Raw genomic sequence first — 24292 nt, forward strand, 5'->3', positions numbered from 1 at the left:
TTTTTGATGGTCAATGGAGAAAGTGAAAAATTTCACCGTGCAAATCATAGCAAGAGTGTTAAAATTTGTTCAAAATATGTCTTGTAAGTAATTACTTGATATTCTATGACAGCAGGTAGCCTGTTAAATATACCATATCATAACATTTTATAAAGTTTGAGAACCTCTGTTCGAGTCACTTCAAAGAACTAACAGTAAAGATTTTATGATAGGCAGAGAAAAAGGTGATTTCCTGAGCAAAGTGCAAATAATTATTATGAAATAAGCTCACTCCATCTGGAGGAAGACAACTCTGAAAACAGAGGTGATGGTGACAGGACATGTCCGCAGATGATTTTGCTGTTTTTATAGGAACTATAGCATATGCTGTGGTTTTATATATGTCGTAACAGTGGTTTATGAAAGTCTTATTTTAATAATACTTGAAACGTTTTATGGAAAATGACAACCTTCATTCTTGGATTAGCTATGTATTGCTTTAACACAACCCTGCCATGTGTTTGTTGGGATAAGTCTGCTAACCTATTCCTGATTTGGATATAATGTCATTTTAAAAATCTCTATAGTTACTGCTTGCACAGGTTAGAAACACTCAAGAGCTTCACTAGCCAGAATAATAAATGCCTAAGTTATAACTCTGAACTCCTCTGAAAACATTTTACACTGCTACAGCATAAAGATGACCCTAAAATGACTTAATATATAACCTGTTTTTTAATACTCATTTTTATACCAACTTTATACTCTCAGCTTCATGTAAACAGCCTGATAGTAAATGTGCATTTACGGTGAAAATTCAGATCTAAATACTCTTGTATTACTATTCTGAGCAAAAATACAACTTGACAGCTATGCATGCTAGAAAACTTGTTCAAAATTTTTCAATTCTATTTGGCTTAATATAAAAGGCTTAATAGACAAAGACAAGCACCATTTCTGAAGATGAACTACCAGAACTTGCACAACCAACTTTTTAGAGTGTGTAATCAAGACTTGTATACAATGAAATAGATTCATATTTAATATGCATATTTTTGATGAAAGGGTTGGACTGACTTTCCTGATATTCTCAAAGCAAGTATTTAACAACATTAAAAGCTTATTTCAGGATGACCATGTATATACTGAAAGAAAAACACCTGAAAGTGCATTGTCTCACTCAAAAGAATAGTATTACATAATGATATAAACCTATTATGACTTTTTTGGAAAAGTAATGTGATATCACACCATCATATTTACAAGATAATATAAAATTGTGTAAGGTATTGCAGGTAGGAAGAGAAATATTCCTGTAATTTCCGATTTTATAAAACACTAATGTTAAAATACACTTTTAATAACAACTGCAGCATTAACTTACCTGCTAGCTGTTTTTACTGAGTTGTTCTTCTTGTGTCCTCTTTCGGATCGGTTGTCTCGCAAGAGTTGAAGCTATCCAAAAAAAAGTTCAGAACAGTCTCATAAGCAATTCCTTTATTTACTTTTTGTAAGTGTTATTCTGACAATACTGTTCTTTCCCATTTTGTGTAATGTTTTTGGTAACTTAATTGGCTGCTACTTCTATAGTTTTCTACCAAGACACTTTACAACAGTTAAAGACGGCCACTTGATTAAATTTTTGTTAAAGTACACTAATAGCTAAAGATTGTGACACATATTCGTCAGCTTAAAATTCCTAAAATAACTGAAAATGTAAAAACTTTAGCATTCTAAAAACATATTGGAAAGCCAAAGATTCAGTCACAACTAACTTATCCTGAACTGTAAAATTTAAAAATTTTCAATATTCACCTTTCACATTAAATTTAAATTTTCAAAATTGTATAATGAAAAGTGTTGGAGAGCTTCACTTAGAAAAAAAAGTTCAGACTGGCACTTGTATCTAAACACTTTTGAAGCAGTTACAAATTCCTATGAGTCCTAAAGATTTTTATAATTTGAAAGCTGCAGAATTGACAGATACCTAGAATTAAGGCTTCCCATGACAGTAGGCTACTTAACTGAAATGGTGACTCAGCTTTTAGAACAAACTTCAATTTATTTTCAAACAAATACAGGAAGACATTTAATTCAGACTCCAATTCAGAAGTCTATTTCCAGCATTATGGTTTTTGTTAATATGAGTAAATTGGTAGTAACAGCAAAAACTGTCAAAAAATTACACAAAAGAAGTTAAAACTAGAACAGTATAAAAAATACAAATGTTTCTTTGAAGTAACCATGCATTGAACAAAGTATAAAATGAAGAACTGTTTAGAAATGGACTACAGATAAACGGAGCTAATATTCACAGGAAGCACATTTAAAGGTCCCCTGGAAATTAGGAAATGAAGAAGTTTATGACTTGGCCAACCATACCTCAATCTTGTGCAAGAGCATAGACTCCAAAATGTTACACCTATCTAAGAATTATGCTTGATTAATTTTTCCTCAACTATTTATAGCTTGTTTCTTGTATAAGGAGTGCTCTCTCATTTCAGCTATTCGGTTTTCAGATGCAATAAAATAGTGTAGTCTGGATTTAAAAGACAATCTGAAGGATGCGTAAAGATAAGAAACCTTGTTCTGATATATTTTAGCAAAATTTTTTTCATTTTCGTAATGTCAACAAATCAGAGTACTTGCAACTTATATCTTAACGCGGCCACAATTTTTACCAGTATGACAATCATAGAACGTCAATCTCATGATCAGGCTAGGGGGAACAGTCTTGCTGTTATTAATACTTTTTTAGCAGATCATAGTTATAGCATGTACAAATACAGATTACCTGTGAAACTGTAGATGTGGCTGGTTAATTCCTTAATAACTTTACTTCGATGTCAAAAGCTAATTAAAAGGAGACGTATCAAATCCATGAAAGTTGTACCTAGAGTTACACACTATGGGCCTCCATAGCTATAAACCTGAGTGAGAATATTATAGGCTGCTAAAAGGGACAACTTCTCTATCATAATTATGTTGCCCCATCATTCTCACTTCTTGTCTAAAAAAAAAAATCCATTATGTAGAAGTAACATCTGTGTTATTTGATATTAGCTGTACTTTGGGATTTATGATTAGTGTGTAAATTATAAATACAGTGAATTTCAGATTATCTCTGAAAATACAGCCTTCAGAAAATGCAAAATAAACATGCAAAATTTAAAAATAATTCAAATTCACTATTATCTGAGAAAAGATGAATTACTTATATACCATTATATACTGGCCAAATAGAGGTTTTTCAAATGCTAACCATGCTGAATGGACACTACTGGTGTGTATGATGCAGGTTAGAATACTTTTTTAGCTTGGAAATTTGCATGCTGTTGTAAGTTTAGAAACTTGAAAAGATGTAAACAGTACAATTTCTGTTAACTACTCTGTTATTTGAGACTATATACATATAAAACACTTAAAAAATACTCAAACTTATTCTAATCAGTAAATTTGACTACTTATAGCTACAACATTTCAGGAATAGGAAGAAGATTAGCTCAAGGGAACTTTTTGTCATTTCTAACTCAAAGTGTGATTAACTTAGTTTTCTTTATTCTTGTACTAGAAAATATGTTTCAAAATGATGTGAGTTAAATGTGAATCATATACAGCTGTCTGTTTAGATGTTCAATAAATGTTAGTCAGCTTACTGTAACATGCTAGAAGTTCATAATTTACAGCTAAAATTGTACTATGTTTTTTTCATTCTGACAGTTTTGAGGAAGTAAAATGACTTTGAGAGATTCAGCTTGCTCTGGAGTTCCAAAGAAGGCGAAGGGGTTGGGAAAGCAGATACACTGATTTAAGCTCTGACTTATGGGAGCTAGAACTGTTCATGATGGTTCATCCTAAGATGAACCTTCTAAAAAATTCTGTGTATCTTATTTCATTTTGATGTTCAAATCCATTTAAATGTGTAAAAGTACTAGTGAATTGGCACAAATCTAATTAAATCAACTGGATTACATCAATTTTTATTAACTTAAAATATATGAAGAGATTTTACTCTTAAATTTCAATGCATTGCTATTGTATTCAGTTACTTTTACTGAATTCTTGAAATTAACTATATATTTTAAAAATAGATTTATTTTCACATTTTAAAGCTCCTGAACTGTATGTTCTCTTTGCACCTTTCTACCACCTATAAAGCAAGGCATTATGTTGCTATTCAAATATGAACATGCCTTCATATTCCTCCAAGCACACCTCTGGGCTTTGGTATCTTAGAGACTTCATTTTAGGGGCTCTTCAGCAGGCAAAATGGTAGTTTTTCTCCCCAGTATCTGCACCATGAACCTCTTCACTTGGCTAGATACAATGGAGATTTAATAGCTCCTTTTCTACTGCTGAACTCTTTTTAACCAATGAAATACAAAAAATTGGGATAGAAGATCTTCCTGAAGCCTGTGCACTCTTGTCATTCTTCTATATTTCTGGATTTTGTGAGTCACACATTTTGCTTTCCAGAATTTACAGAACCACGACATTTAGAGATACTAACGTTAACAACAAAATTAATTTAAAAAGAAAATATTCTGTCTTGTATTTAACCTGTTAAAAGCAAAACAATCTTAACTGAAATTAAATTAAAGACTTAATTAACTAAAGGACATTCTGAAATGCACTGCTGTTAATAAGTTTACCTGCAAAAAAAGATTAAATTAAACCTGTTTTGTTTATCATTTTAAAAAATCTTAGCCCACTGCCTCTGGAGAAGAGGTAGTTAAATTCCTTTATATATCTGAAGTAAACTGTTCTTGATCATAGCAGTTCTTACCTGGCTATGTTCCTTCCTAGCCCCAGGGCTAAACCAATGGCTGTGGGAGAAAAAGAAAAGACAGGTTTAACAATATAACTAACAAAGCACATGCTGTCATATGACCAGTATGTGCGTGCTTTTAGGTATTTTATTGTCTGCCAGGAAAATACAGCCTTCGGCTATGCTTTATTTTAATGGGATATATTACTGAACTCTCAAAGTCTGTGGCAGTTTTGAAAGCATTGAAAGAATGCACATAGCTCTACAAATTTCACTTGTGAGTAGCCATTGGCTTTATAGGTAATTATATTTTGTCAAACAAGCTAAAATATTATATAAATGCTAACAATTTAATATATTATAATGTATGTGCTACTAATAAAAGTAATTCCATATATATTCATGTATAGTTAAAAAGATTTTTAAGTACTGTGGACTAGCTGGTAGCAGTTAATGTAGTATTATTTCACAAAGTGAAGTCCGAATCTAAAGTGAAATTCACAGTCAAAATTCAGTGGCTTCATTTCTCAATACAATTGCACAATTTGCACTATTGGCAGCCTTATTTTGCAGAGACAAAAGTTTTGAATAATAGGCTGACATGAAGGGACAGGAGCTAATGGTGACTTTTCCCTCAATAGAAATAACAGGATATCAATACTGGTTCCCATACACTATGATCATATGGAACTGAATTAACATGTGTACATAGCTGTAGCAAGCATTATGCAAACCCATGGCCAAATCTTGACACTTGCAAAATGAAGAGGAGAAGAAAACAACAGTTAAAACAAAGGCGTACATAGTACCTATATTTTGCTCCTGTCAGTAAGCAACGGATATCTGGGGAAAGGGTAAAATAACTCCATCCATTATAATAATGCACAGAAAGACCATCACATTATTTACACATGTGGCTATATGGTTCCTCCAAAAGTGACAATATAGCGAAAGATTGCAAGCTTAACCTGGTCATTTGATCACCCTTTTCCTGAAGTAATTAAATTCAATCTAGTATAGATTATAATCATGTTTTTTTTTTCCCACACTTTAATTCATGTACTTTGAGAAGAAGCAAAGTCATGGAATTGTCTCATCTGGCCTAAACTATTCTTCGCTTTTTTAAGTCTCAAATCTGAAAATTCTTTGTTCATGATCAGTCAAGCCTCTCATTTACAGTGTGAGGACGATACCATGCTCTAGAAGGAATACAGACCCAATTGTGACAGAAACCTAAATACCGCTAACTCCTTTTTTTACTTTTAAGGTGACTGAGGAAAAGGAGAGGTTGGAAATGAAAAAAGAACAATAGCAAAAAAGTTAAAAGTACACTTTGAGATGAAAGTTAGGTATGAATACATGATGGACGTGAAACACTCATGAAACTGTACTGAACAGTACAAATTTTGTTGTAAATTAAAAGTTGAGGAAAACAGAGGGAGAGTTCATGCACATACAACTTTGATGGTGGCAGTGGATGAAAACAACCATCAGGTTTTTGAGTGACCCAATCAAAAAAGGTCACAGACATCCAGGTGAGAAGAAATGTAATGGGTTAGATCTAAAATCTGTGTAGACAAGTGCCTTGTCTTTGGCAATGGTCAGCAGCAACTGCTTCTGGAGGACCAGCAAAGTGGGATAGCTATAGAATGATCCTCCCCAGATAAACTCTCCATGTTTGTGGCAAATCATTGGATTACAGACTAAATAATTAATACAAGTTATTTCTATTGAAAAAATTTATCACAGAAATTTGAATGAGTTTATTTTTAGACATTAAAAAAAATCACGTCTAGATAAAGAATAATAGTCCTTCTAATGAGAGTGATATTTGTGTCACACTGATTATTATAATTTTGGCCATTCACTTAATTCTTTTTTGTTTGTTTGTTCTAATGAAATGAACAAAAAAGTAAAAACCATTACGAGAAAGTCTCAGCTGAATTACTCTAGGGTAAAAATAACTATGAAAACACAGTCTCTTTCATTAACATCTACATTAGTGAGTAACACCATGCAATAGAAGTAGGTCAGTAGAGTAAAAGAGTTGATATGGAGGAACTGATGCTTGCACTATATGTATTTTGGGGAGTTTTGATTTTAAACTGTAGTCTGGGCCTGTGGACTCTATATATCCATTAGCAGTTAAAGCATGTAAACATACCTTCAAATGTATTATTTCCTAGTCATATGTGCCCTGTGTTTTAGATTTCCTATTTGGAAAACATTGGAAAATTTCATCTTATTATTCTAACTATTTAGAAGAGATTAAAAAGAAATAATACTGCTTATGTTGTCAGCTGAACAGAATCACAGTTTACACTGATGGTACACTGGAGTATCTAAATAAACTGAAGGATATTCCCTATTAAAATATGTCCAAAAATTAATTCAACCTCTTTCCATGGAATTTATGATAACCTTCATCCTCCCATGATACATTATGTTTAAGATTCGAACACGCAATGCTCGTTTATTTTCATATACTCTAGCTTAGCATTCCTGAAATTCTTTCCTTTGGAGAAAATAAAGCAAGCATTTTAAACAACTTGTTATATTTATTATTTAGCTTATTTTAGAGCATTAAAGAGTACCGTACTTTAGAAAAGTATATACTTAAAATTAATAAAAACGCATTTAGAAAGTACTGAACTTCGTATCTGAGTAAGAAATACACAGCGAATTACGAAGGATTATAAATACTGTTATTTAAATAAGAATCACTATGTAACTGAGCTGAGGCTCTCTTCTTGGATGTTTGCACAGTTGTACAATGAGGCTTTGGGACAGAGGTACTACTGTAATGTAACTAATAACAAGAACAATTCTAACTACCATCACTGATACTCACTCATGGTGAAGAGAATCCTGGGACAAGTGAACTGTTTTCCTGCTACCACCCGGTCCTGGAGTAATCTAAAGGAGGTAAGTAGGAAAATAGATCCTCTTTGAATTATGAGGCAATATAAGCACACAGTGATTATTTATCAGGAAAACATTGCAGATACTGAAGAAAAAATAGAGAGCGCACACTAATAAAGTAAATGCAATTAGCAATATCTGTAAGTTTAAACAAAAGTCTGAGTGTAGAAAGGTTCTGTGTAAGATTTACCAAAACCCTTTATGTCTAACTCTGAATGTATTTTATTTATGTCAGGGAGGTAGCGTATTTCTGAAAATTTCATGAAGCCCTTACTTTCCTAAAAGTGGAAGTTAGATATTTTGAAAATCACATTCAATGTGTTATCTTTAATTTTTGGATAAGAACGGCAATAAATATATTAAAAAACACTCCCAGCCTTTGTATCCAATACAAAATTTTAGAAGCTCAAGTTGATGTAGAACAAAAAAAAAAGATAAAATAATATTTACAACACTATATTGTAGACCTTGTCTATGCCTTCATTTGCACAGAAACCAAAATGACGTAATAGTCTCAATTTTTAAAGAATGATTTTAGGAATGCACATGCAGACATCTGCTATAGTGTGCAGGAGATGATGATTTTCTGGTATTATTCAAAAATATATTCAAGCAGCTTCATTTTTGTCTTTAGAAACTGCTTAATAGAACTAATTTGTTCGCATGTGAAGATAGGTAAAAGATTTAGGGACCACCAAGCTGCATGTGTGAAGAAACAGAGCTGAAAGCAAGCTACTCCTGTTGGAAAGAATGCAGGAACAAATGTTTGCTTCCCTTGGAGGTAGCTTCATAGTCAGTAGATGACCAAAGGTGGGACAGAAGTCAGACATTCTCCCAGTTTGAAAGGAGACCACAAAAGCTCTGCAAATAACACATAAATACGGCTCAGGCTTCTTGAAAGTACCTAAGCAGAGGACTCGCAGATAAAACCAGCCTACTCCTCATTAAAAGAACCACGCACTCCACTTTCAAAGAAAAAAATCCCTACTCTCACGTGGTTTTACAATGGGGAAAACCCAGGGCATTTGGAGCTCCATGTCTGGAAGGCTTTCAAAGAACACTTAGTGAATAATGTGCAAGTTCCACAGTGTTAAAGCATTTAGCCAAAATCTGTATCTTTTACCTAAAGAATAACATTACACAGGGCAGAATCGAGGCACCCTAAAGTGCAGTTGCTTTTCTGGCTGGTGGCAATTGAAAAGAGTTGTTAATAACTTATTACAGAAAAGTCTGTGCAAATATCTAAATCCCTGGTAAAGGAGATCATAGCAACTACGCAATCTTGCTACCTCAAGGACTATCTCCAGCACAGAGCACACATGGGAGAACAGCACCTAGTGGTTCATCAGCAGTTTTACTAGATTTACTGAGGCCTTGCATAGCCATGTGATAATAATAAAACAGCGATCAAACGTTACACAACAACTTCTAGAATGTTATAGTTTATCTTAGAATGAGAGCAAGAAACATCAATTCACAAGGACAGACCTAGAAATGCAAAATAAACATTTTAAATAGGTAATTTCTAAATTTTTAGATTAATAACTAAACTTTCACTTTAACACCATAGGTAAACATGCAGCTCAACTCTTGAGAGTTACATCCTGCATTAATCTCAAAATGAGGTTTTCATGCTATTCCAGTGGGTATCCCTGGAATACAGTAATCCATTTTCTACACTGTGGCTATAAGAAAAGCCGACTGTGCCTATGTCATGCTTTGTTAGAGGTTCATGATCACATTATCTCATGGTGGACCTGACACTTTTATTCAGTTTACAGTATGTTCTGTGTACAGGCAACTTATTTCCTTTGCCAGGGCTGCTGACAACCTTTTCCACACTATATTAATCTTGTTTACAGACTTTATCTTGGTACAAATATCAGAAAACTGAACTTTTTATCTCAGGGAGAAAATAAACAACATGTTGACAGAAGCAAAAGCTATTTTCTAGACTAAAATTGGTTGTTTACCTGCAGCCATATTTATGGAAACAAGTTTAAGTCTTCAAATCACTCAAAATACATAATCCAAAATTTCATAAGCACGGAAATTTCAAGAAAACTCACTTGATAAATTGCCAGTTCTAAAATAACATATAAAACAAAGAAATATGGCTTTCCACTAAATTACATGAGAATATGAATTTCTTTGGAATATAGTTACAATTGATCAAAGTGCACTGGTGCAGGTTTCTCTTATGTACCCTAGGTAACTTCAGCTAGTAAGCAGCCGTAGAACATTTGTAAAATTAAACTCACAACGCCTGCATAGATCTTTATGCAAGACTGAATGCTGATTATTGCAAGATTCACAATCTTTTAATGCATATTCATATTTGCAAAACTGTCATTCAGTGTGAAAAAATAAACCTATTGCCTTTCTTCCTCTGCTAAGTCACTATTAGCAAAATGTACTCTGGAGCCCTTTGGAATCTGCACCGAACAGAGTGCCAGTCGCTCCAGGAAGGGGCAGCAGACAGCAGAATGCTGAAGCCGGAACAAACACTGGCTCGGTTGCTCAGATCCTCTACTCACGCACAACAACTGCAAAGCCGTCTGGAACAGTCTTAGGTGATGAAGCCCGGAGAAGAAAATCGGGGGTTAAAGTACGTACTAGCTTTCTGTTGGGTAACTAGGAATAAACAGCATTGAAGTTTTACACAACTAAAATTATGTTGGAGTTAAATGTATATGTGTGTGTGTGTGTGTGTGTGTGTGTGTGAATTAGAGTCACACTGAGCGTTTAGCAGACTTACAAATCAGGCCTCCTTTAAACTTTACTAAATTCATTCTTTAACAACGCACTTCTTGTCAATTCTTACACAATATTAATCATCATCGTTACATATACAAAACTGCTAGCCTTTAACAATCATATTCTAAACTAGCTGTGAGCATACAATACCATGGAGCTGACGCCATATAGTTAGCACTGATGTCTATAGTCCTTGATGGTCCTTAGTCACAGAGGTCAAGGTGATCAGGATGGAGGGCTCTTTGATGAGAGAAACTGGAATTGAAGCAAGCCTGTATCCCTTCTCATCAAATTTCCCTTGCTTATGCCTGATATTTTTATGCTATTGCTCCCTCTCAGAAAGGGGAGAAGGGGTTTCCTCTGCTCCTGATACTGCTTGTCTTATTTTCTTTTGTCTTGCCAATCTTCCTTCCTGTGTGTTTGGGAGGACTCATCTTGTACTTATCTTGTGCTTTGTCCAGTAACTTTTTGGTTTTGGATGCTACCTACATGCAACTATAACCATCTTTGCTTGCCCCTCTTGTGATCCCATTGTTCACGTACTTACAGAAAATGTTTATATATTGTGTCTGGCTATGCTATCACAGTGTTATAAAATAACTACATACTGTTAGCTACACTATTTTAGTATACTTAGGCTTGGTTTCAAGGCAAGCTAATATTAATTATATCCTGATTAATATAGTTAATTAGTATATTCATATACTATATTAATTATACTATATATTATACCATATATATACTACTTATATATTAATATAGTTAATTAATATAGTTAACAGATTTCTCTTTTAGCTACAGTTTTACTGGCGTGACGATATCTGCTCCCCTGTGTTGGGACAAATGCCTGAACCATAGGCAAGTTAAGTGCAATCTGAAAAAGCACATTTTTATAACTATCAAATACTGTGCTGCAGACTACTTTTGCCACATGCTGTACAGTAAAATTACATAATACTTTTTTTCTGAGTGGTAATAGATATAACAATATTTTCCCCAAATCTTTTGATGGAACCACTTTCGGAAAAAAATGCCACAGCACACTCTAAAGTTCATATACAACATGAACAGAATTCTGTTTTCAAAAGCTCATTCCTATGAGACATTAAAATGCCTAGGAAAGGTCCAATAACCTCCTCCAAGCTGCTTAGTAGTATATTTAATAGCCTGAAGCTCCAGGAGATAATGGACATTATATGGATGGTTTTTCTCAGAACTGAACATAACCACGCTCATACTGGAACCTAGGTAATTATAACTAATATGAAAAGCGGAAGTATTTCTATAGTCTCCAATTAAAAAAAGCAGCTTTTAAAAAACTTACTACATGTAGTGAACAGCCAGGAGTGATGGATGTCTTAAAGGATGAGGAACAATACCAACTTTCAAAAAGTGCAAAAGAAATACCATGGGCCTTCACACAGGTATACTCTGTCGCAGTCTGCACTGTGGCTTAATTACACAAAGCAACATAACTATGAGTTTGAAGGCAAACTTGGGTTGTCCTTTGAGCCTCCTTGACCCTCATGCTCCCCCTGTGCTACCCATTTCACCTGAGACACTCTAATTTGTAGTTGATGTAAATGGTTGAATATGAGTAAAGTTACGGCGCACCCCTGATACTCTTCACTTTTCCCAGCTGCAAGTCCTTTTACAAGTCCTTGCTAGAGTCACAAGAAAAGGTTGTGGTAGCATACTGTTTACAGAGTCTCTGAAACACTGGTATTAAACCCCTCCAAATAAAAGCCAACATACACTTACTGAGTATTTTATAAAGAACGCATTCCTTGAGAAATTAAGGCCTATACAGACGCACAGAGTAAAATGGAAAAATCCTCAAGTATATGGGGTTTGTTTCGTGAAGTACACAGCGTGGTATCCTGCTACCTCAGATATTCCATCTGACAAACTTCAGAAGTGATATATGGAAAGGATGGTGGGATTAAGAGAGAAAAGGACATGGAAGAAAGAGGATTATGAGGATTTTACTCAGCAGAAATAATGTTGAGCACAGCAACTCTTACTGTTAAATGCCAAGAACATGGAAATAAAGATACAAAATAGACAATGCAGCTGCTTTCACCTATTTCAGGACTCAGGAAGAATGAAATTACAGCAAGGCATGGAGAGCTTTCTAAGTCATACCCTCCTTCTTTAGTTCATTTTTCTTCTTTCCAAATAAGGAAGAGGTTATTTACGATCCACTGTTGAGTATTTTGAGAGTTATGAACAAAAATCATCCCATTCTAGGTAGAACTGGCAGCGAGCTGCAGTTAAATGCTAAAACTGTTGAAGTTTTACATTTTCAGAGTAGGTATTTTTTGTCTTAAATGATAATTTTGTTCATAGTTTTTAATGGAACAGTTCCATTATATCAACAAATGAGGGTAGAGGGAAAATTTACTTTGTCAATAATAAAAAATACATTTGCATATAAAACTATTTTCAAGTAATGAAAGAGGTTGCCTAGAGAGGTTGTGCAGTCTTCATCCTTGGACACTTTAAAGACCAGATTGGATAAAGCTCTGAGCAACCTGGTCTGACCTCATAGTTTGCTTTGAGCAGGAGGCTGGACTTTACGACCTCCAACCTGAATTACCCTATGATCCTAACTGAGTTAATTTCAATGTAGCTGTGCCTGAGTTTATCCAAAAAAAGAAAAAGTATGTACATGTTGGGGTGTGTCTTCAAAGAAATGTGATCCTTTTAATAAACATGGATCTTTTAATGAAATAAATATTATAATGCTATTTTAATTTATATGTGCTTGCTGTAGGTTGAAAAAAAGGTACAGCCACCTGCCAACAAAAAATATAATAACTTAGCACTAAACAAAAAATAGGTGATATCAATACTGAACAATTATGTCTACCTCTCATTTGAGATGTTTTTTAAATTTCAGCCCATGGAAAATTATTAATGATATTTGAAGAGACATATAATACAGAACTCCCAAGTAAGGCTGTGTTCCATACAGTTAATTTTTTTTTCTTTAATACTTAAGTTATATAAACTATCATTAAATACTCATTCAACTATATCTTTTCCCCCTAATTTTTCCCATGCTATCAGGTATAGGTATTTACTTTACTAGGTACAGGTAAGTGACTAGGTACATTTCCTCTTTATAATTTATGTTTAGCTTAGGAAATAAACTTTTTAAAAAATATAAGCTACATCCTATTGATAAGAGGGTATTTACTGGACCTTGGCTATGTTTTTTGTTACTGGAAGAATACATTTATCTTAAAATTCAAGTGATATTGAAATACTGAAATTGACAGGTTTTATTTTAAATTGAATTTTACACCAAGCACTCCATAGAGTGTGCACTGAAAAGACATTACTGAGTTCATTTTTTTCAGGCCAGATATAATTAACAATGTTATTTCCTTACTATGCTAAAAAAATTAAAGAATCCACACAAATAATTACACAAGTACTTGACTGAAATGCTTAACTTAGTCATCACAGCGTGTCAGGTTCATAGTATGCTCAAACAATAAAATTTCAGCAAAAATTTCATTATGCTGATGGTGCCAACCACTTCTCTAAATGAAAGAATAGGTCCTGTTTTTCCTTTCTCTAAGTCAACCACCATGAACAACGAACTACAGACTAACATATATAAAAGTTGATTTTATTAAGTAAATCTTAAAATCCACAAGAACAAAATGTATCTTTTCTGGGTTCACATATTTATAGTATCATTCCCTAAAAACACTGAGCTGATGAATACAATTTGAAGACTTTAGTAATAACTGCATTCTTTTCAGGCAGGAGATTTTGCCTAACAAGTTGCTGTCCAAAACAAAATACAAACCTCAGACAAGAGGATGCAGCAGTGGAAACTGGTACAGTTTTAACTACAGCATCATAATGGCACTTCGTAATTCACAGATCTGTAATTGCCAAATTATAGGAAATTAGATCAAAAATATCAAGGGGAGAAATAAAGAAAATCTATTCTTTAAATTTTATAACCTTGGTTAAGAGCATTCTTATTATTTTCATAATCAATTTATTATCACTGATTTTATACCCTTTTTTACTACAAGCCCAGGAAAGCAGATGCTTCTACCACTAACTTTTTATTTTTGCAATTATGTCAGCATAGTAAAGAAAGAAGCATATCATGTTTTCCTTCCCTCTGATACTGCAAAGTCTTTCCCATCAAAATTGTTACATTATGTTACAAATTATATTATAACAAACAAAGTCCTTGGTTTCAAATACATCTTTTAAAAGCCATAGACACAAGTTATTTGACTTGGAGCGATACAGAAAATCAACAAAATTAATACAGTTTTCACAGTATGCATTTTTGAATTTTGCCGTAATCCTAGTTTGATGTTACCATCACATTTTTATTCCCTCTATAGACATGCTCTTGCTGAAGGGCCCAAACTGACCATTCCAGAGAAGCATCTCTTCGTGGTACAGACTGCCCCTAAGTGATGTTCAATCAAACCCCATTCTATGACGTCTGCATGAATCCACTGGCACTTCATGGTCCACTAGCAGAACAGTTAGTTTTATGCCAGTTTCTGCAAATCTAGTTATAATTCTTTAAAAGTGACATTCCACTAACATAAAGTGTTGTGAAGTTCAGTTCATAAAAAATGAAACAAAAACCTACACACCCTAAATAAAATGAGAATCAGTAAGTTTCTTGGAGTTAAAGAATAAGTCCAAATTCCTCATTCTCTCTAGTGATTTCACACATTGTTAAAGTTTTCTCTACGTTTTTTTCCCACACAACTGATCAGAATATCTCTATCTCTTTGTACATGGTTTTCAACTGAAAGATTAACAGCTGGATAAGGAGAAACTAAGGTATTTGAGACTAGAAAAAGAAAAGTCCAACTGCAAACATAGCTCCTTCAAAGAAATATATAAAATTTGAATATCATTTATAAAACAGTGAATTAGGAAATTTCCCTGTAAATCAATGCTATTACACATCTTTTCTCTGTTGCTTTCAAGATAAAACCTGAATTTGAAAGGCATATTATAAAATGGAACAAGACTTTTGGGAAGAGAATGGGATAAGTACTTTTTAGTTAAAACGGTAACACTGATGGAAAATATTACAAATCATGTTTTGTCCTAGATCTTTGTTGAATGCAGATATTCTTGTATACTATAGAATAAGTTTTGATGATACATTGTATTGACATACATTAGGGTATATGCTGCCTTTAGATATATGAGACAATACAACTTGAGGGGCTGTTAAGGCAGCAGAATTAAGTACCAACACATAATGTAAAACGAACTATTGGGTCTGTAGAGAAAGCATCAGGTAACATGAAAAGTGAAAGTATTAGTCTGGAGAGAAGTTAATAAGAGAGTTCCTTTTGGGATCTCTTGTGTTTAATATGAAATAGTACCATGTGGCTCCTTAGTTCCAAGAGCAGCTCAGAACACTGCAAAAAATGAATTGATTTTATTGAGGGTTAGCAAGAGTCTCAAGTCAAAAATATAAACCAGAAAAACTTTTTAAAAAAAAAATAATTAAGCCAATTCTAGGTAAAAAGATGCATAACATCCAGAGGTCTACATAAACATACTACGTAGCATCACTATTTCAATTTGAGTTGCATCTCCTAGTTAAGAAAAACAAGTGTATTAGGAAAAAGGAAATCTTCGCAGTAGCTGTCTGCGATATATTAGCCATAATAAAACAAAGTAACAGTCAAAATTTTTCAACTTTGTTACTGTGTAAACTCCGTAAATTGCTACAGTGCAAAAAGATACTGTTTAAATGCTGAGGTGTGCATGGGGCATGTGAAAAATCTTCATTACAGTATTTTAGCTGTCTGTTTAGAAATCAAACTCGTTCTAGGGTGAAATCTTAGCTTCATTAAGTCAATGAGATTTTGACTTCAGTAGCACTAGGATTTCATCATTAGTAGTTAAGAATGACCAAAAATGCTGGAAAGATGTTTTTGCATTTAAACTTCTCAACAATAACTGAAGTAGCACACAGTGATACAGACAGGAGGAGACCATAGCGATTAGGATACTCGTCTTGACCTGGGAGATATGGGTTCAATTCCTTGTTCTGCGACACTTTCTGTTTTGACCTTTGGTAAGTCACTTTCTTCAGCTCAGTTCCTTATTCAGGAAAAAAACAACAGAAAACGTACAAACAAGACCCTCTCCTCAAAAAACAAACAAACAAATGGAATAGTATTTTCCTTACTTCATTAATGTAATGTAACAACAGTAAAGACTGTGCCGAAGTAAAGAATATAAAAATGTCCCATCATTAAGGCATATGCTTTATGAGTGCTTGAAGCATATTATTAAAGGTGATTTTTACTCCTACTGCCACAGGACTTACAACAGGAAACAGGAAACGTCAATACTAAATGCATTCAACTTTCAATTCTTCCAGCTCTCAACAGTGAAGCATTTACGAGTATAAGCAGAATTACTCGTAAGCAGAAGTCTTTGCAAGTACAAGCCTTAATACTCTGACAGTTCATGGCAGTATAAGCTTACTCAGGGGGGATTAAAAAACACGTGCACACAACAAAAACCCCGTTTTCAAATTACCGTCCAGCTTCAGTAGCAAGCTATGAGTGGCCTCTACTGGCTGACCAAAGGCTACATAAGTCACTGAGCTTTTGCTGTGTGTTATGACTGGTATCATCAAGCATGTGAAAAATGCTCATATAAAGAATATGCTCAACAGTAGTAGGTAAATCACATACACCATAGCTAAAAATAAAAGGCAAATATAGTGCGAGTCATATATATAGAGTGGGAAAAAATACCTTTAAAGTAATCTTGGTGCTCCTAAAACGTGTCAAAATATATACAGTAAATATATACGCACATACAAGTCTATTTTCCAATTGCTGAGAAGGGAATTTACCACAACATACTGTGCTAGCTCTAAAGGTGAATGCAAGCATGAATTCCAAGTAGTTCATAATTCAATCGGTTTATATATAAAGGCCAAATTACTTCAATTATGATATCAATGTCTTGATTTAGATGCACAATTAGAAAGTGTGTTGCATCATCTGAATAGGCATGAAACCAGAGACTGCAGAGCTATTCTTTTCAGAAATGTGCAATAAATGTTGCATTTTCCCCAGTTATAAAATTAAATACATTACAGAATAACAATTAAAAAATTAACAATGAAAATACTAAACTATGAATGCAAGTGCATCTATTGTTACAATGACAATCTAAAATTTGCTCAAATTATATGAAAATGTTACTTTTATTAACAAAGAGGAGAGGTATTATAATTAAAGATAATTAAGTATAACTAAAAAGTTGTTTTCATAAGACAATAATTGTGGATAGCACAACTTGAATAGTGGAGAGTAAAAGCTGCCCAAAGCACAATTAACAGCAAAACATATGTATTAGATTATTCTGGAATATGGATATATTCAATTAAAAAGCTAATATATGATGGAAGTTTAAAAAAACCCAAAAAGACCAAACAAAACAAAAGGTAGGACCACTGGTAAGAAAGTCATTCTTTTACTTCACCTTCTTTTTCTGTAGGAATATGTACCTGCTTTGCCATTCACCCATATTTTAATTGCACCTTATTAAGAAGGATTATTGTCAAACGTAAATGACTAATGATGCCAAAAGGTGATTGCTTTCAAAACTAGTAGTTTTGTGCTCACACACAACATTGTATTGTATGATATTTCCAGCCTCTGTTCTGAGGTCTTCCTCATTTCAGAATTCAGTCCCATTATCTTGACTGCTCAAAATTGTTCACAGGGTTATCTAGCTGACATATAAGATAACCCTCCATCTCACCAGACACCACTGGGATATGACACGCTGACCCACAGTAAGCCCTGATTATTAGCCTGAAATATATACCATATAAATGGAGCTTCCAGCCAAATAATTTGTTTTAAAATCTTTTCATCTTACTCATACATTAAAACTCATTTTAAACATGCTGACATCAGTTCCATTAATTCATATAACAATGAATGTTACTTAGGTGCATTAATGTTACATTTCTACTATCAGACAATAGAGAAAACTCTTACTATGAATAGAATGCAGACTGCAAGTAATGCCTTTTAATTTTTAAGAGAATTGAATTTTAATCAGTTATAACCAAATGAAAAAAAAAAAAGACCACCTACCACTACAATTAAACAGAATGCACTCTTGCCTATATGCATTGAAGCCCACAGTCTGATCTGACACAATAAAGGCTAGGAACAGACAGAGCACAGAGAGGTCCCCTTTGGCTATGGCATCTTTGCCATACTACTAAACTTCCAGTGTTTGAGAAAGTGGTTAGGATTACCAGTCATAGATAGAGGTGGATAGAATTGATCTGCTATTATAACTCACCTTTCCCTCTCAGCTGCAGAAGAGCTTCTTATTTTTGCCCCTGGCGTTCTGTAGAGTCTTAATGCCTTTAGCCAGCTCTAAGTTTCATTTGCATGAAAATCTTCTTGGCTTTTGAGTACCACACATGAAAACCACTGATATATATTACAGACTGTTCCACTAAGTGCAAACAGTAACAATAACTTAATTATTGTCAGGACAGTGAGATGATAGGAAGATAGCATTAGAGAAAGTTGACTGCAGCACACCTGAGAATTTCCCCCATGCACAAAACAATCCTGATATCAGTACTTTTTGGTTTAAAAGGCTACATTTCAGTAAGATCTGGAATGTCTTTCAAAATTTATATAGTTTGACAATAACAAACCTTGTAAGATTACACATTTGAATTGCTGAAATAAAAGCCTGAATTTTCTCCCTTTAGACTAGAGACTATTTGAAGAACAAGTGTCCACAGAACAATTTTTGATTATTTCAGGTGAAATTCAATCCTATGAGATGGGCCCACACAAGCAGTATAACAGCAAGAAAAAGGTTTTAGGGCAGTTTCAATTACCAACTTGGCAAACTTCACTATTGTCAGTATTATACGTGGATGACACTTTTCTGTATTTTGAGCTTGTTCTCCCTTGTATGTTTTACCCTGAAAGCTCACGTATGATTGGCCAATTTTAGAAATCTCTGTATTTGCCACTTTCTCTGCCATCTGAACTTGCCACGTATGACAATAACCATTGTCTCAAACTGTAAATGTAAATGTCAGTCAGTTGAACAGGAGAACCAAGCAGGAAGCTCAGAAATCAACTTTTCACGAGGCACTTTTAAGGTCAAGCTAAACTCAGACTTAAGATACCTTTTCTATTTTTCTCCCTAAGCAAAGTGATGTAAAAATAAAATACATTCTAAAATATATTACAGTAAATATATTTTTTCTTGGTAAGACATTCTCAAATTTTTCCATCATCTTGTCTTCAAATATCAAATGTAAATAATTCATAAATTCTATTATAGAAGAAATGGAAACAAATAGGTTGTAATAGAAAAAAATCAAAGTGGTAATTTCACCTACACGCTTTAAAAGGGACTGTCAAGCTTCTTAGACTTCATAGCCGTCCCAATACCGGGATATCAAAACTTAGAAAAGGTGGTGGTGCACTTGAAAATTTCTAATGCAATTTTCTAATGTAATGCAGGTACTGAAGATGTATCCTATACCAAAAGCTCATGCATGAATTGTGCAAAGTCACCATTAACTCAGATTTCAAGACTAAACTGTATCTACCTTGCTTTCAACTCTCTTATCAGTGGGTATGCTTCAAGGTTTTCTTTGTATAATACTAAGTCCTACATAATGGAAAACTCTCTTAAGAGAGAGCCTATTACTCCTTATGGTAATTTAAATTTATGATGCTTTGAAATGATGGCTATCCCAAAAAGCCATCTCATAAAGGAAGGCAAAGCTTGTGTCTTAGGAACGCAATGCACACTCCTCTAGCGAGATGGAATATCATTGCTATCTTATTCTGGGTTTTCTGATTATTGATATGAACATAAAAGTCATATTTTTTTCACAGTGTACTCAATATCTATTTGCTTTGTTATGCAAAGCAAATGATATGTTGTTATGCTGTTTTGTTAAAGCAGTGGATGTTTCTGAACTTGTGCTGCCAAGTTAAACTTAGTTTTACTATTAGTGTTGTTATTATTCTGGGAGGAATTTGTGTTTAGTGTGAAACTGATTTTCCCTTTCATTTTTAAATTTAAAAATATGTAGAGGAAACCAAGTTTGGGGGGGGGGGGTAGAGGACTGTGTGTGTGACTGAGGCAGCAGGCAGGTAAAGGCAGCCTCTGCAGCAAGATGGAAATCAGGGCACTATTCTCATTTACAGGCTCTTGTTCCATTCCTGGGATTAAGGTGAGTGGGTGAGCCATCAGTTTCCCCCAGTGTCCCTGGTGGCATCAATTTTACTTGGCTGGCTGGATCCATTGTAATAGGTTTTGGCTCTTACACAACACATAAGCAACCTTGAGCTTCTGAAATTTCTAATAAGGCAGTGTACATGCACCTTCTGCCTGTCAATATCAGATTCTTTACTTATGAAGTGCTGGCAAAGTGCCACAGTGGGGGTTAGGTAACAGTAGGACAAGGACAGTAACTGGTCTGTTGGGTTCTGACTACAAAGGGGGTCAAGCAAAGAGCATTTCTCTCTTTGTTGCAAGTGTTTGAAGATGGTGTTGCAGGAAAAAGACAGTAACATCATTTCTCAGACTCTAAGTTGCTCATTACTGAGCAGCAGCATTCACCAGTAAGGTAGCTGCCACAAAGCTGTAAAGCACATTTGGCCAGGTCCTAGAGCAGACTGATGTTTCACCCACCTTAGGATGGAGACCATACATCACAGAAGCAAAGCTGGTGGCTAACAGCAGTCCCTATCAAAACGCCAATGGAATCTTAAGTTGCCCTCACTAGTGAATTAGAGGCACAGATGCTAGCTAAACTACTGACGGGAGATAAGATTTAATGGGCAAACTAGTATTTGCTCTGTTATTAAGGGAAGGGAAAAAACAAAACAAGCAGACGACAAGGAGAAGCCAAAATCCAAGCAGGCAAAAGGAAAAGCCACTGCCACAGAGGAGATCTTGAATCAAATTTCAGCATTTCATATTTATATGGGTATGTTATTCTGCAAACTGCTAGAACTAACTCAGTCCCTGATAAAAACAAATCGCCCTAAAGGCTTACAACTTTTACAAGAGCATGACATGGCTCTTGAGACAGTGTCTAAGATGAGGAAAGGGGTGGAGGGGAGTAATGACATGGAAATCAATCCTATTATGAGAGAGTCACTAGCCTGAGAAGTTCTACTTGTCCAGAAGCTTTGAGTGACTATTTGTGATACAATCTGATGGTTCCCAAGATGCGTACTTCATTTTTCATTGAAAGAATCCAGTTTCAGTACCAGTGCAAAGTTAAGTATTCTTATATGGGATCCTGGAATTCATACTTGATTTTAGTTTGGGATGGAAGGAAGAGGAAAAGAAGGCAGAATGAAAGCAGAAGATACCAAGTGTAAAGATTACCATGTTCTCACAAGACACCTTTTTGGTATGAAGACTCAATTTCAATACAAGTGAGGAAGTAAGGAATAATCTTACAAGCTCATTCCAAGAAAGAAAGATTTCATTTTATTCCCCTAATATTAAACATAATTTTCATATTTCAGGAACAGCAGCTGGAAAAAATAAGAGTATTTAGGAAAAATAGGCTATTTGGAAAAGCACACCTTCCCCAAAATTTACATTAAGATTAAAAACTAAGAGGTTATTGAAAGATAATAGCGACTAGACCCTTTGTTGCATGGTGCTTGAGGAGTTCTTTGAATCTCCCTGCTTGTTTTGAGGCTCAAAGATATCAGGTTAATTAACTTGATTCCTCTTCTATCCTATCTCCTAAATGCTTGAGTAATAACACCACCATCACAAAGCTCTGCTCAATGCAGTAGCTGTTATCAAAGTTGGTTGCAATGCAGTAGCTGTTATCAAAGTTGGTTGGAGTTTGACGTGGGACAGAGTTTACAAAGTAAGTTGGTAAGTTTACATTTCATCTGCTACCTATGCAAAACTGTGACTTTTGTTTACTAAATTCAAGTTTTGGGAACAGGACTTTTTATTTATTTACTGGAACGGAGGCTGAACTGAGAGCACTCAGCATATTATGAAGATTGGTTTGGTTTGCAGGCAGATTTGGGACTAGAAAGCATTGTAGGCTCCCAGTTGTTGACAAGTCAGCCACCAAGAAGCCCAGAGTTGTTTAGAAAAATAAAGACTGCTCATCAGGAGAAAGTTTGTCTACTTAGTTATTGAACTGAATACCACAAAATTAACTGGAAACTGCTGCTTTAAGTAATTGCAGATAAACAGCTCAGTTATGCTTGGAGAAACATACATACATAGGTAAACTGAACATTTGGCTAAATCTCTTAAGAAATTGAATTTGATGGCAGCTTTCAAGAAGTATTATACACTGGCAGAGAGCACTGTTGCATGCATCACACCTCCTGACAGAGTTCACGTGTGCAGGTGGCCAAGGGACAATCCTCAGAAGAAAAACACATGGAAACAGCCAGTTGGATTTGGCATTATGGCCCTGGTCCAAACTTGCATCTGTTAGTAGTAGTCTCCTGCACTGGAAAAGTAGTGCCCCTTTGGATCTTCATGGACTGCTCTCCTTCCACTTTATCTGGTGCGACTACATTAGATGAAAGGATTTCAGGGTTTTTGCTGAAAAGAGTGCTGGAGCCATTGGTTCAGGCTTTAGATACAGTGCTTATTCCCCTGTTGTATTCCTTATAAGTACAGAAAAGCAAAAGCAATAAACTTCCATCCAGAGTAGGTCAGAGGTTACAAAGATTAAAGACATCACAAAAGATGTTACAAAATGATTTAAGAAAGATACTCTGGTGGCCAGGACCTATGGGGACAACTGATGCAGTGATATTATACATAGTAATAAGTACCAGTGCATTGAATATATATGTAGAAAGAACAGCATAAAACAAAGACATAAAATGAAGAGAGCTATGAAGCTAATAATAGAGCCAAAAGTAAGTAGAGGGACTTACCTTCTGAAATAAAGTTCTGACAATGATCTTATTGATTTGTTTTTTGTAGTTTGTATTTTAGTAGATCAATTAACTTGGACTCAAATTTTAGGCATTACTGGCTCATAGTTGTTCTTGAATATATTTTTGAAGCAAAGAACAATAAAAATATTCTTAACTTGGCTTTCACATTTTTGAGACTTTCCTTCTGGAAACTCCATGAAATTCCATGTTCTAATTATGACCTCAAAGGTTTTTAAGTAGCACAGAACAAAAAATATTTTAAGAGCTATTTTTCTATATTTTTAAATCATAGATATGTAGTGACATATTTATTGGGAGAAAACTTGTTGGCCAGAAATAGAATTGCTCACTGAAAAGGTGCCATAAGTGTCATGAAATATTTGGAAACATTTTCAAGTTTTTCCTGCATGTATCTCTACATGCTGGGAAAAAAATCAAAGAGAAAACTTGCAGAAATTTCTGGAAAGTAATCAAATCAGTATATACTCCAAAGGAATGATTCAGCATACTATTGAATCACAGGTCATCTGTCTAATCCTGGATCAGTAGATGGTACCTACTCAGGGACTGCCTGTCCCTCAGTGGATGGTACTGGTTGCATGGTTCAAGATACTTCCTCGGAAAAGAAAAAAACACGCATGACTAGCAAACTCTTAATCTTTAGAAAAAATCAAGTCTGAAATTAACTGATGCAGGCCTACTTGCCCTATTCTGGTTTTGTCTAGTTGATCCTTCATCTAAACTAGATTCAAATAATATGAAATGTTCTAAATCTTGGGTATTTCATATTCACCCAACTTAATACGTTTTTTTTGTTGTTTTTAAAGACACTATTAAAATCATTTACCTCAGATAAACAGTATTTCTGAATCTCTGGTGCCAG

At 34.5% G+C, this 24292-nt stretch overlaps 1 protein-coding gene across 1 annotated transcript in view; it reads right to left on the reverse strand.

The window, feature by feature from the left end:
- GPATCH2 (G-patch domain containing 2) overlaps positions 1-24292 on the reverse strand; it is a 125617-nt gene that overhangs the window by 32776 nt on the left and 68549 nt on the right. Inside the window, exons 6-8 of the mRNA XM_026108199.2 lie at positions 7599-7663; positions 4766-4805; positions 1364-1434 (exon numbers count right to left, since the gene is read on the reverse strand). Coding sequence (XP_025963984.2) covers positions 1364-1434; positions 4766-4805; positions 7599-7663 — 176 coding nt within the window. The remainder of the gene's footprint in view (positions 1-1363; positions 1435-4765; positions 4806-7598; positions 7664-24292) is intronic.

This window comes from Dromaius novaehollandiae, chromosome 3 (assembly GCF_036370855.1).
Source record: "Dromaius novaehollandiae isolate bDroNov1 chromosome 3, bDroNov1.hap1, whole genome shotgun sequence".
Classification (NCBI taxonomy): domain Eukaryota; kingdom Metazoa; phylum Chordata; class Aves; order Casuariiformes; family Dromaiidae; genus Dromaius; species Dromaius novaehollandiae.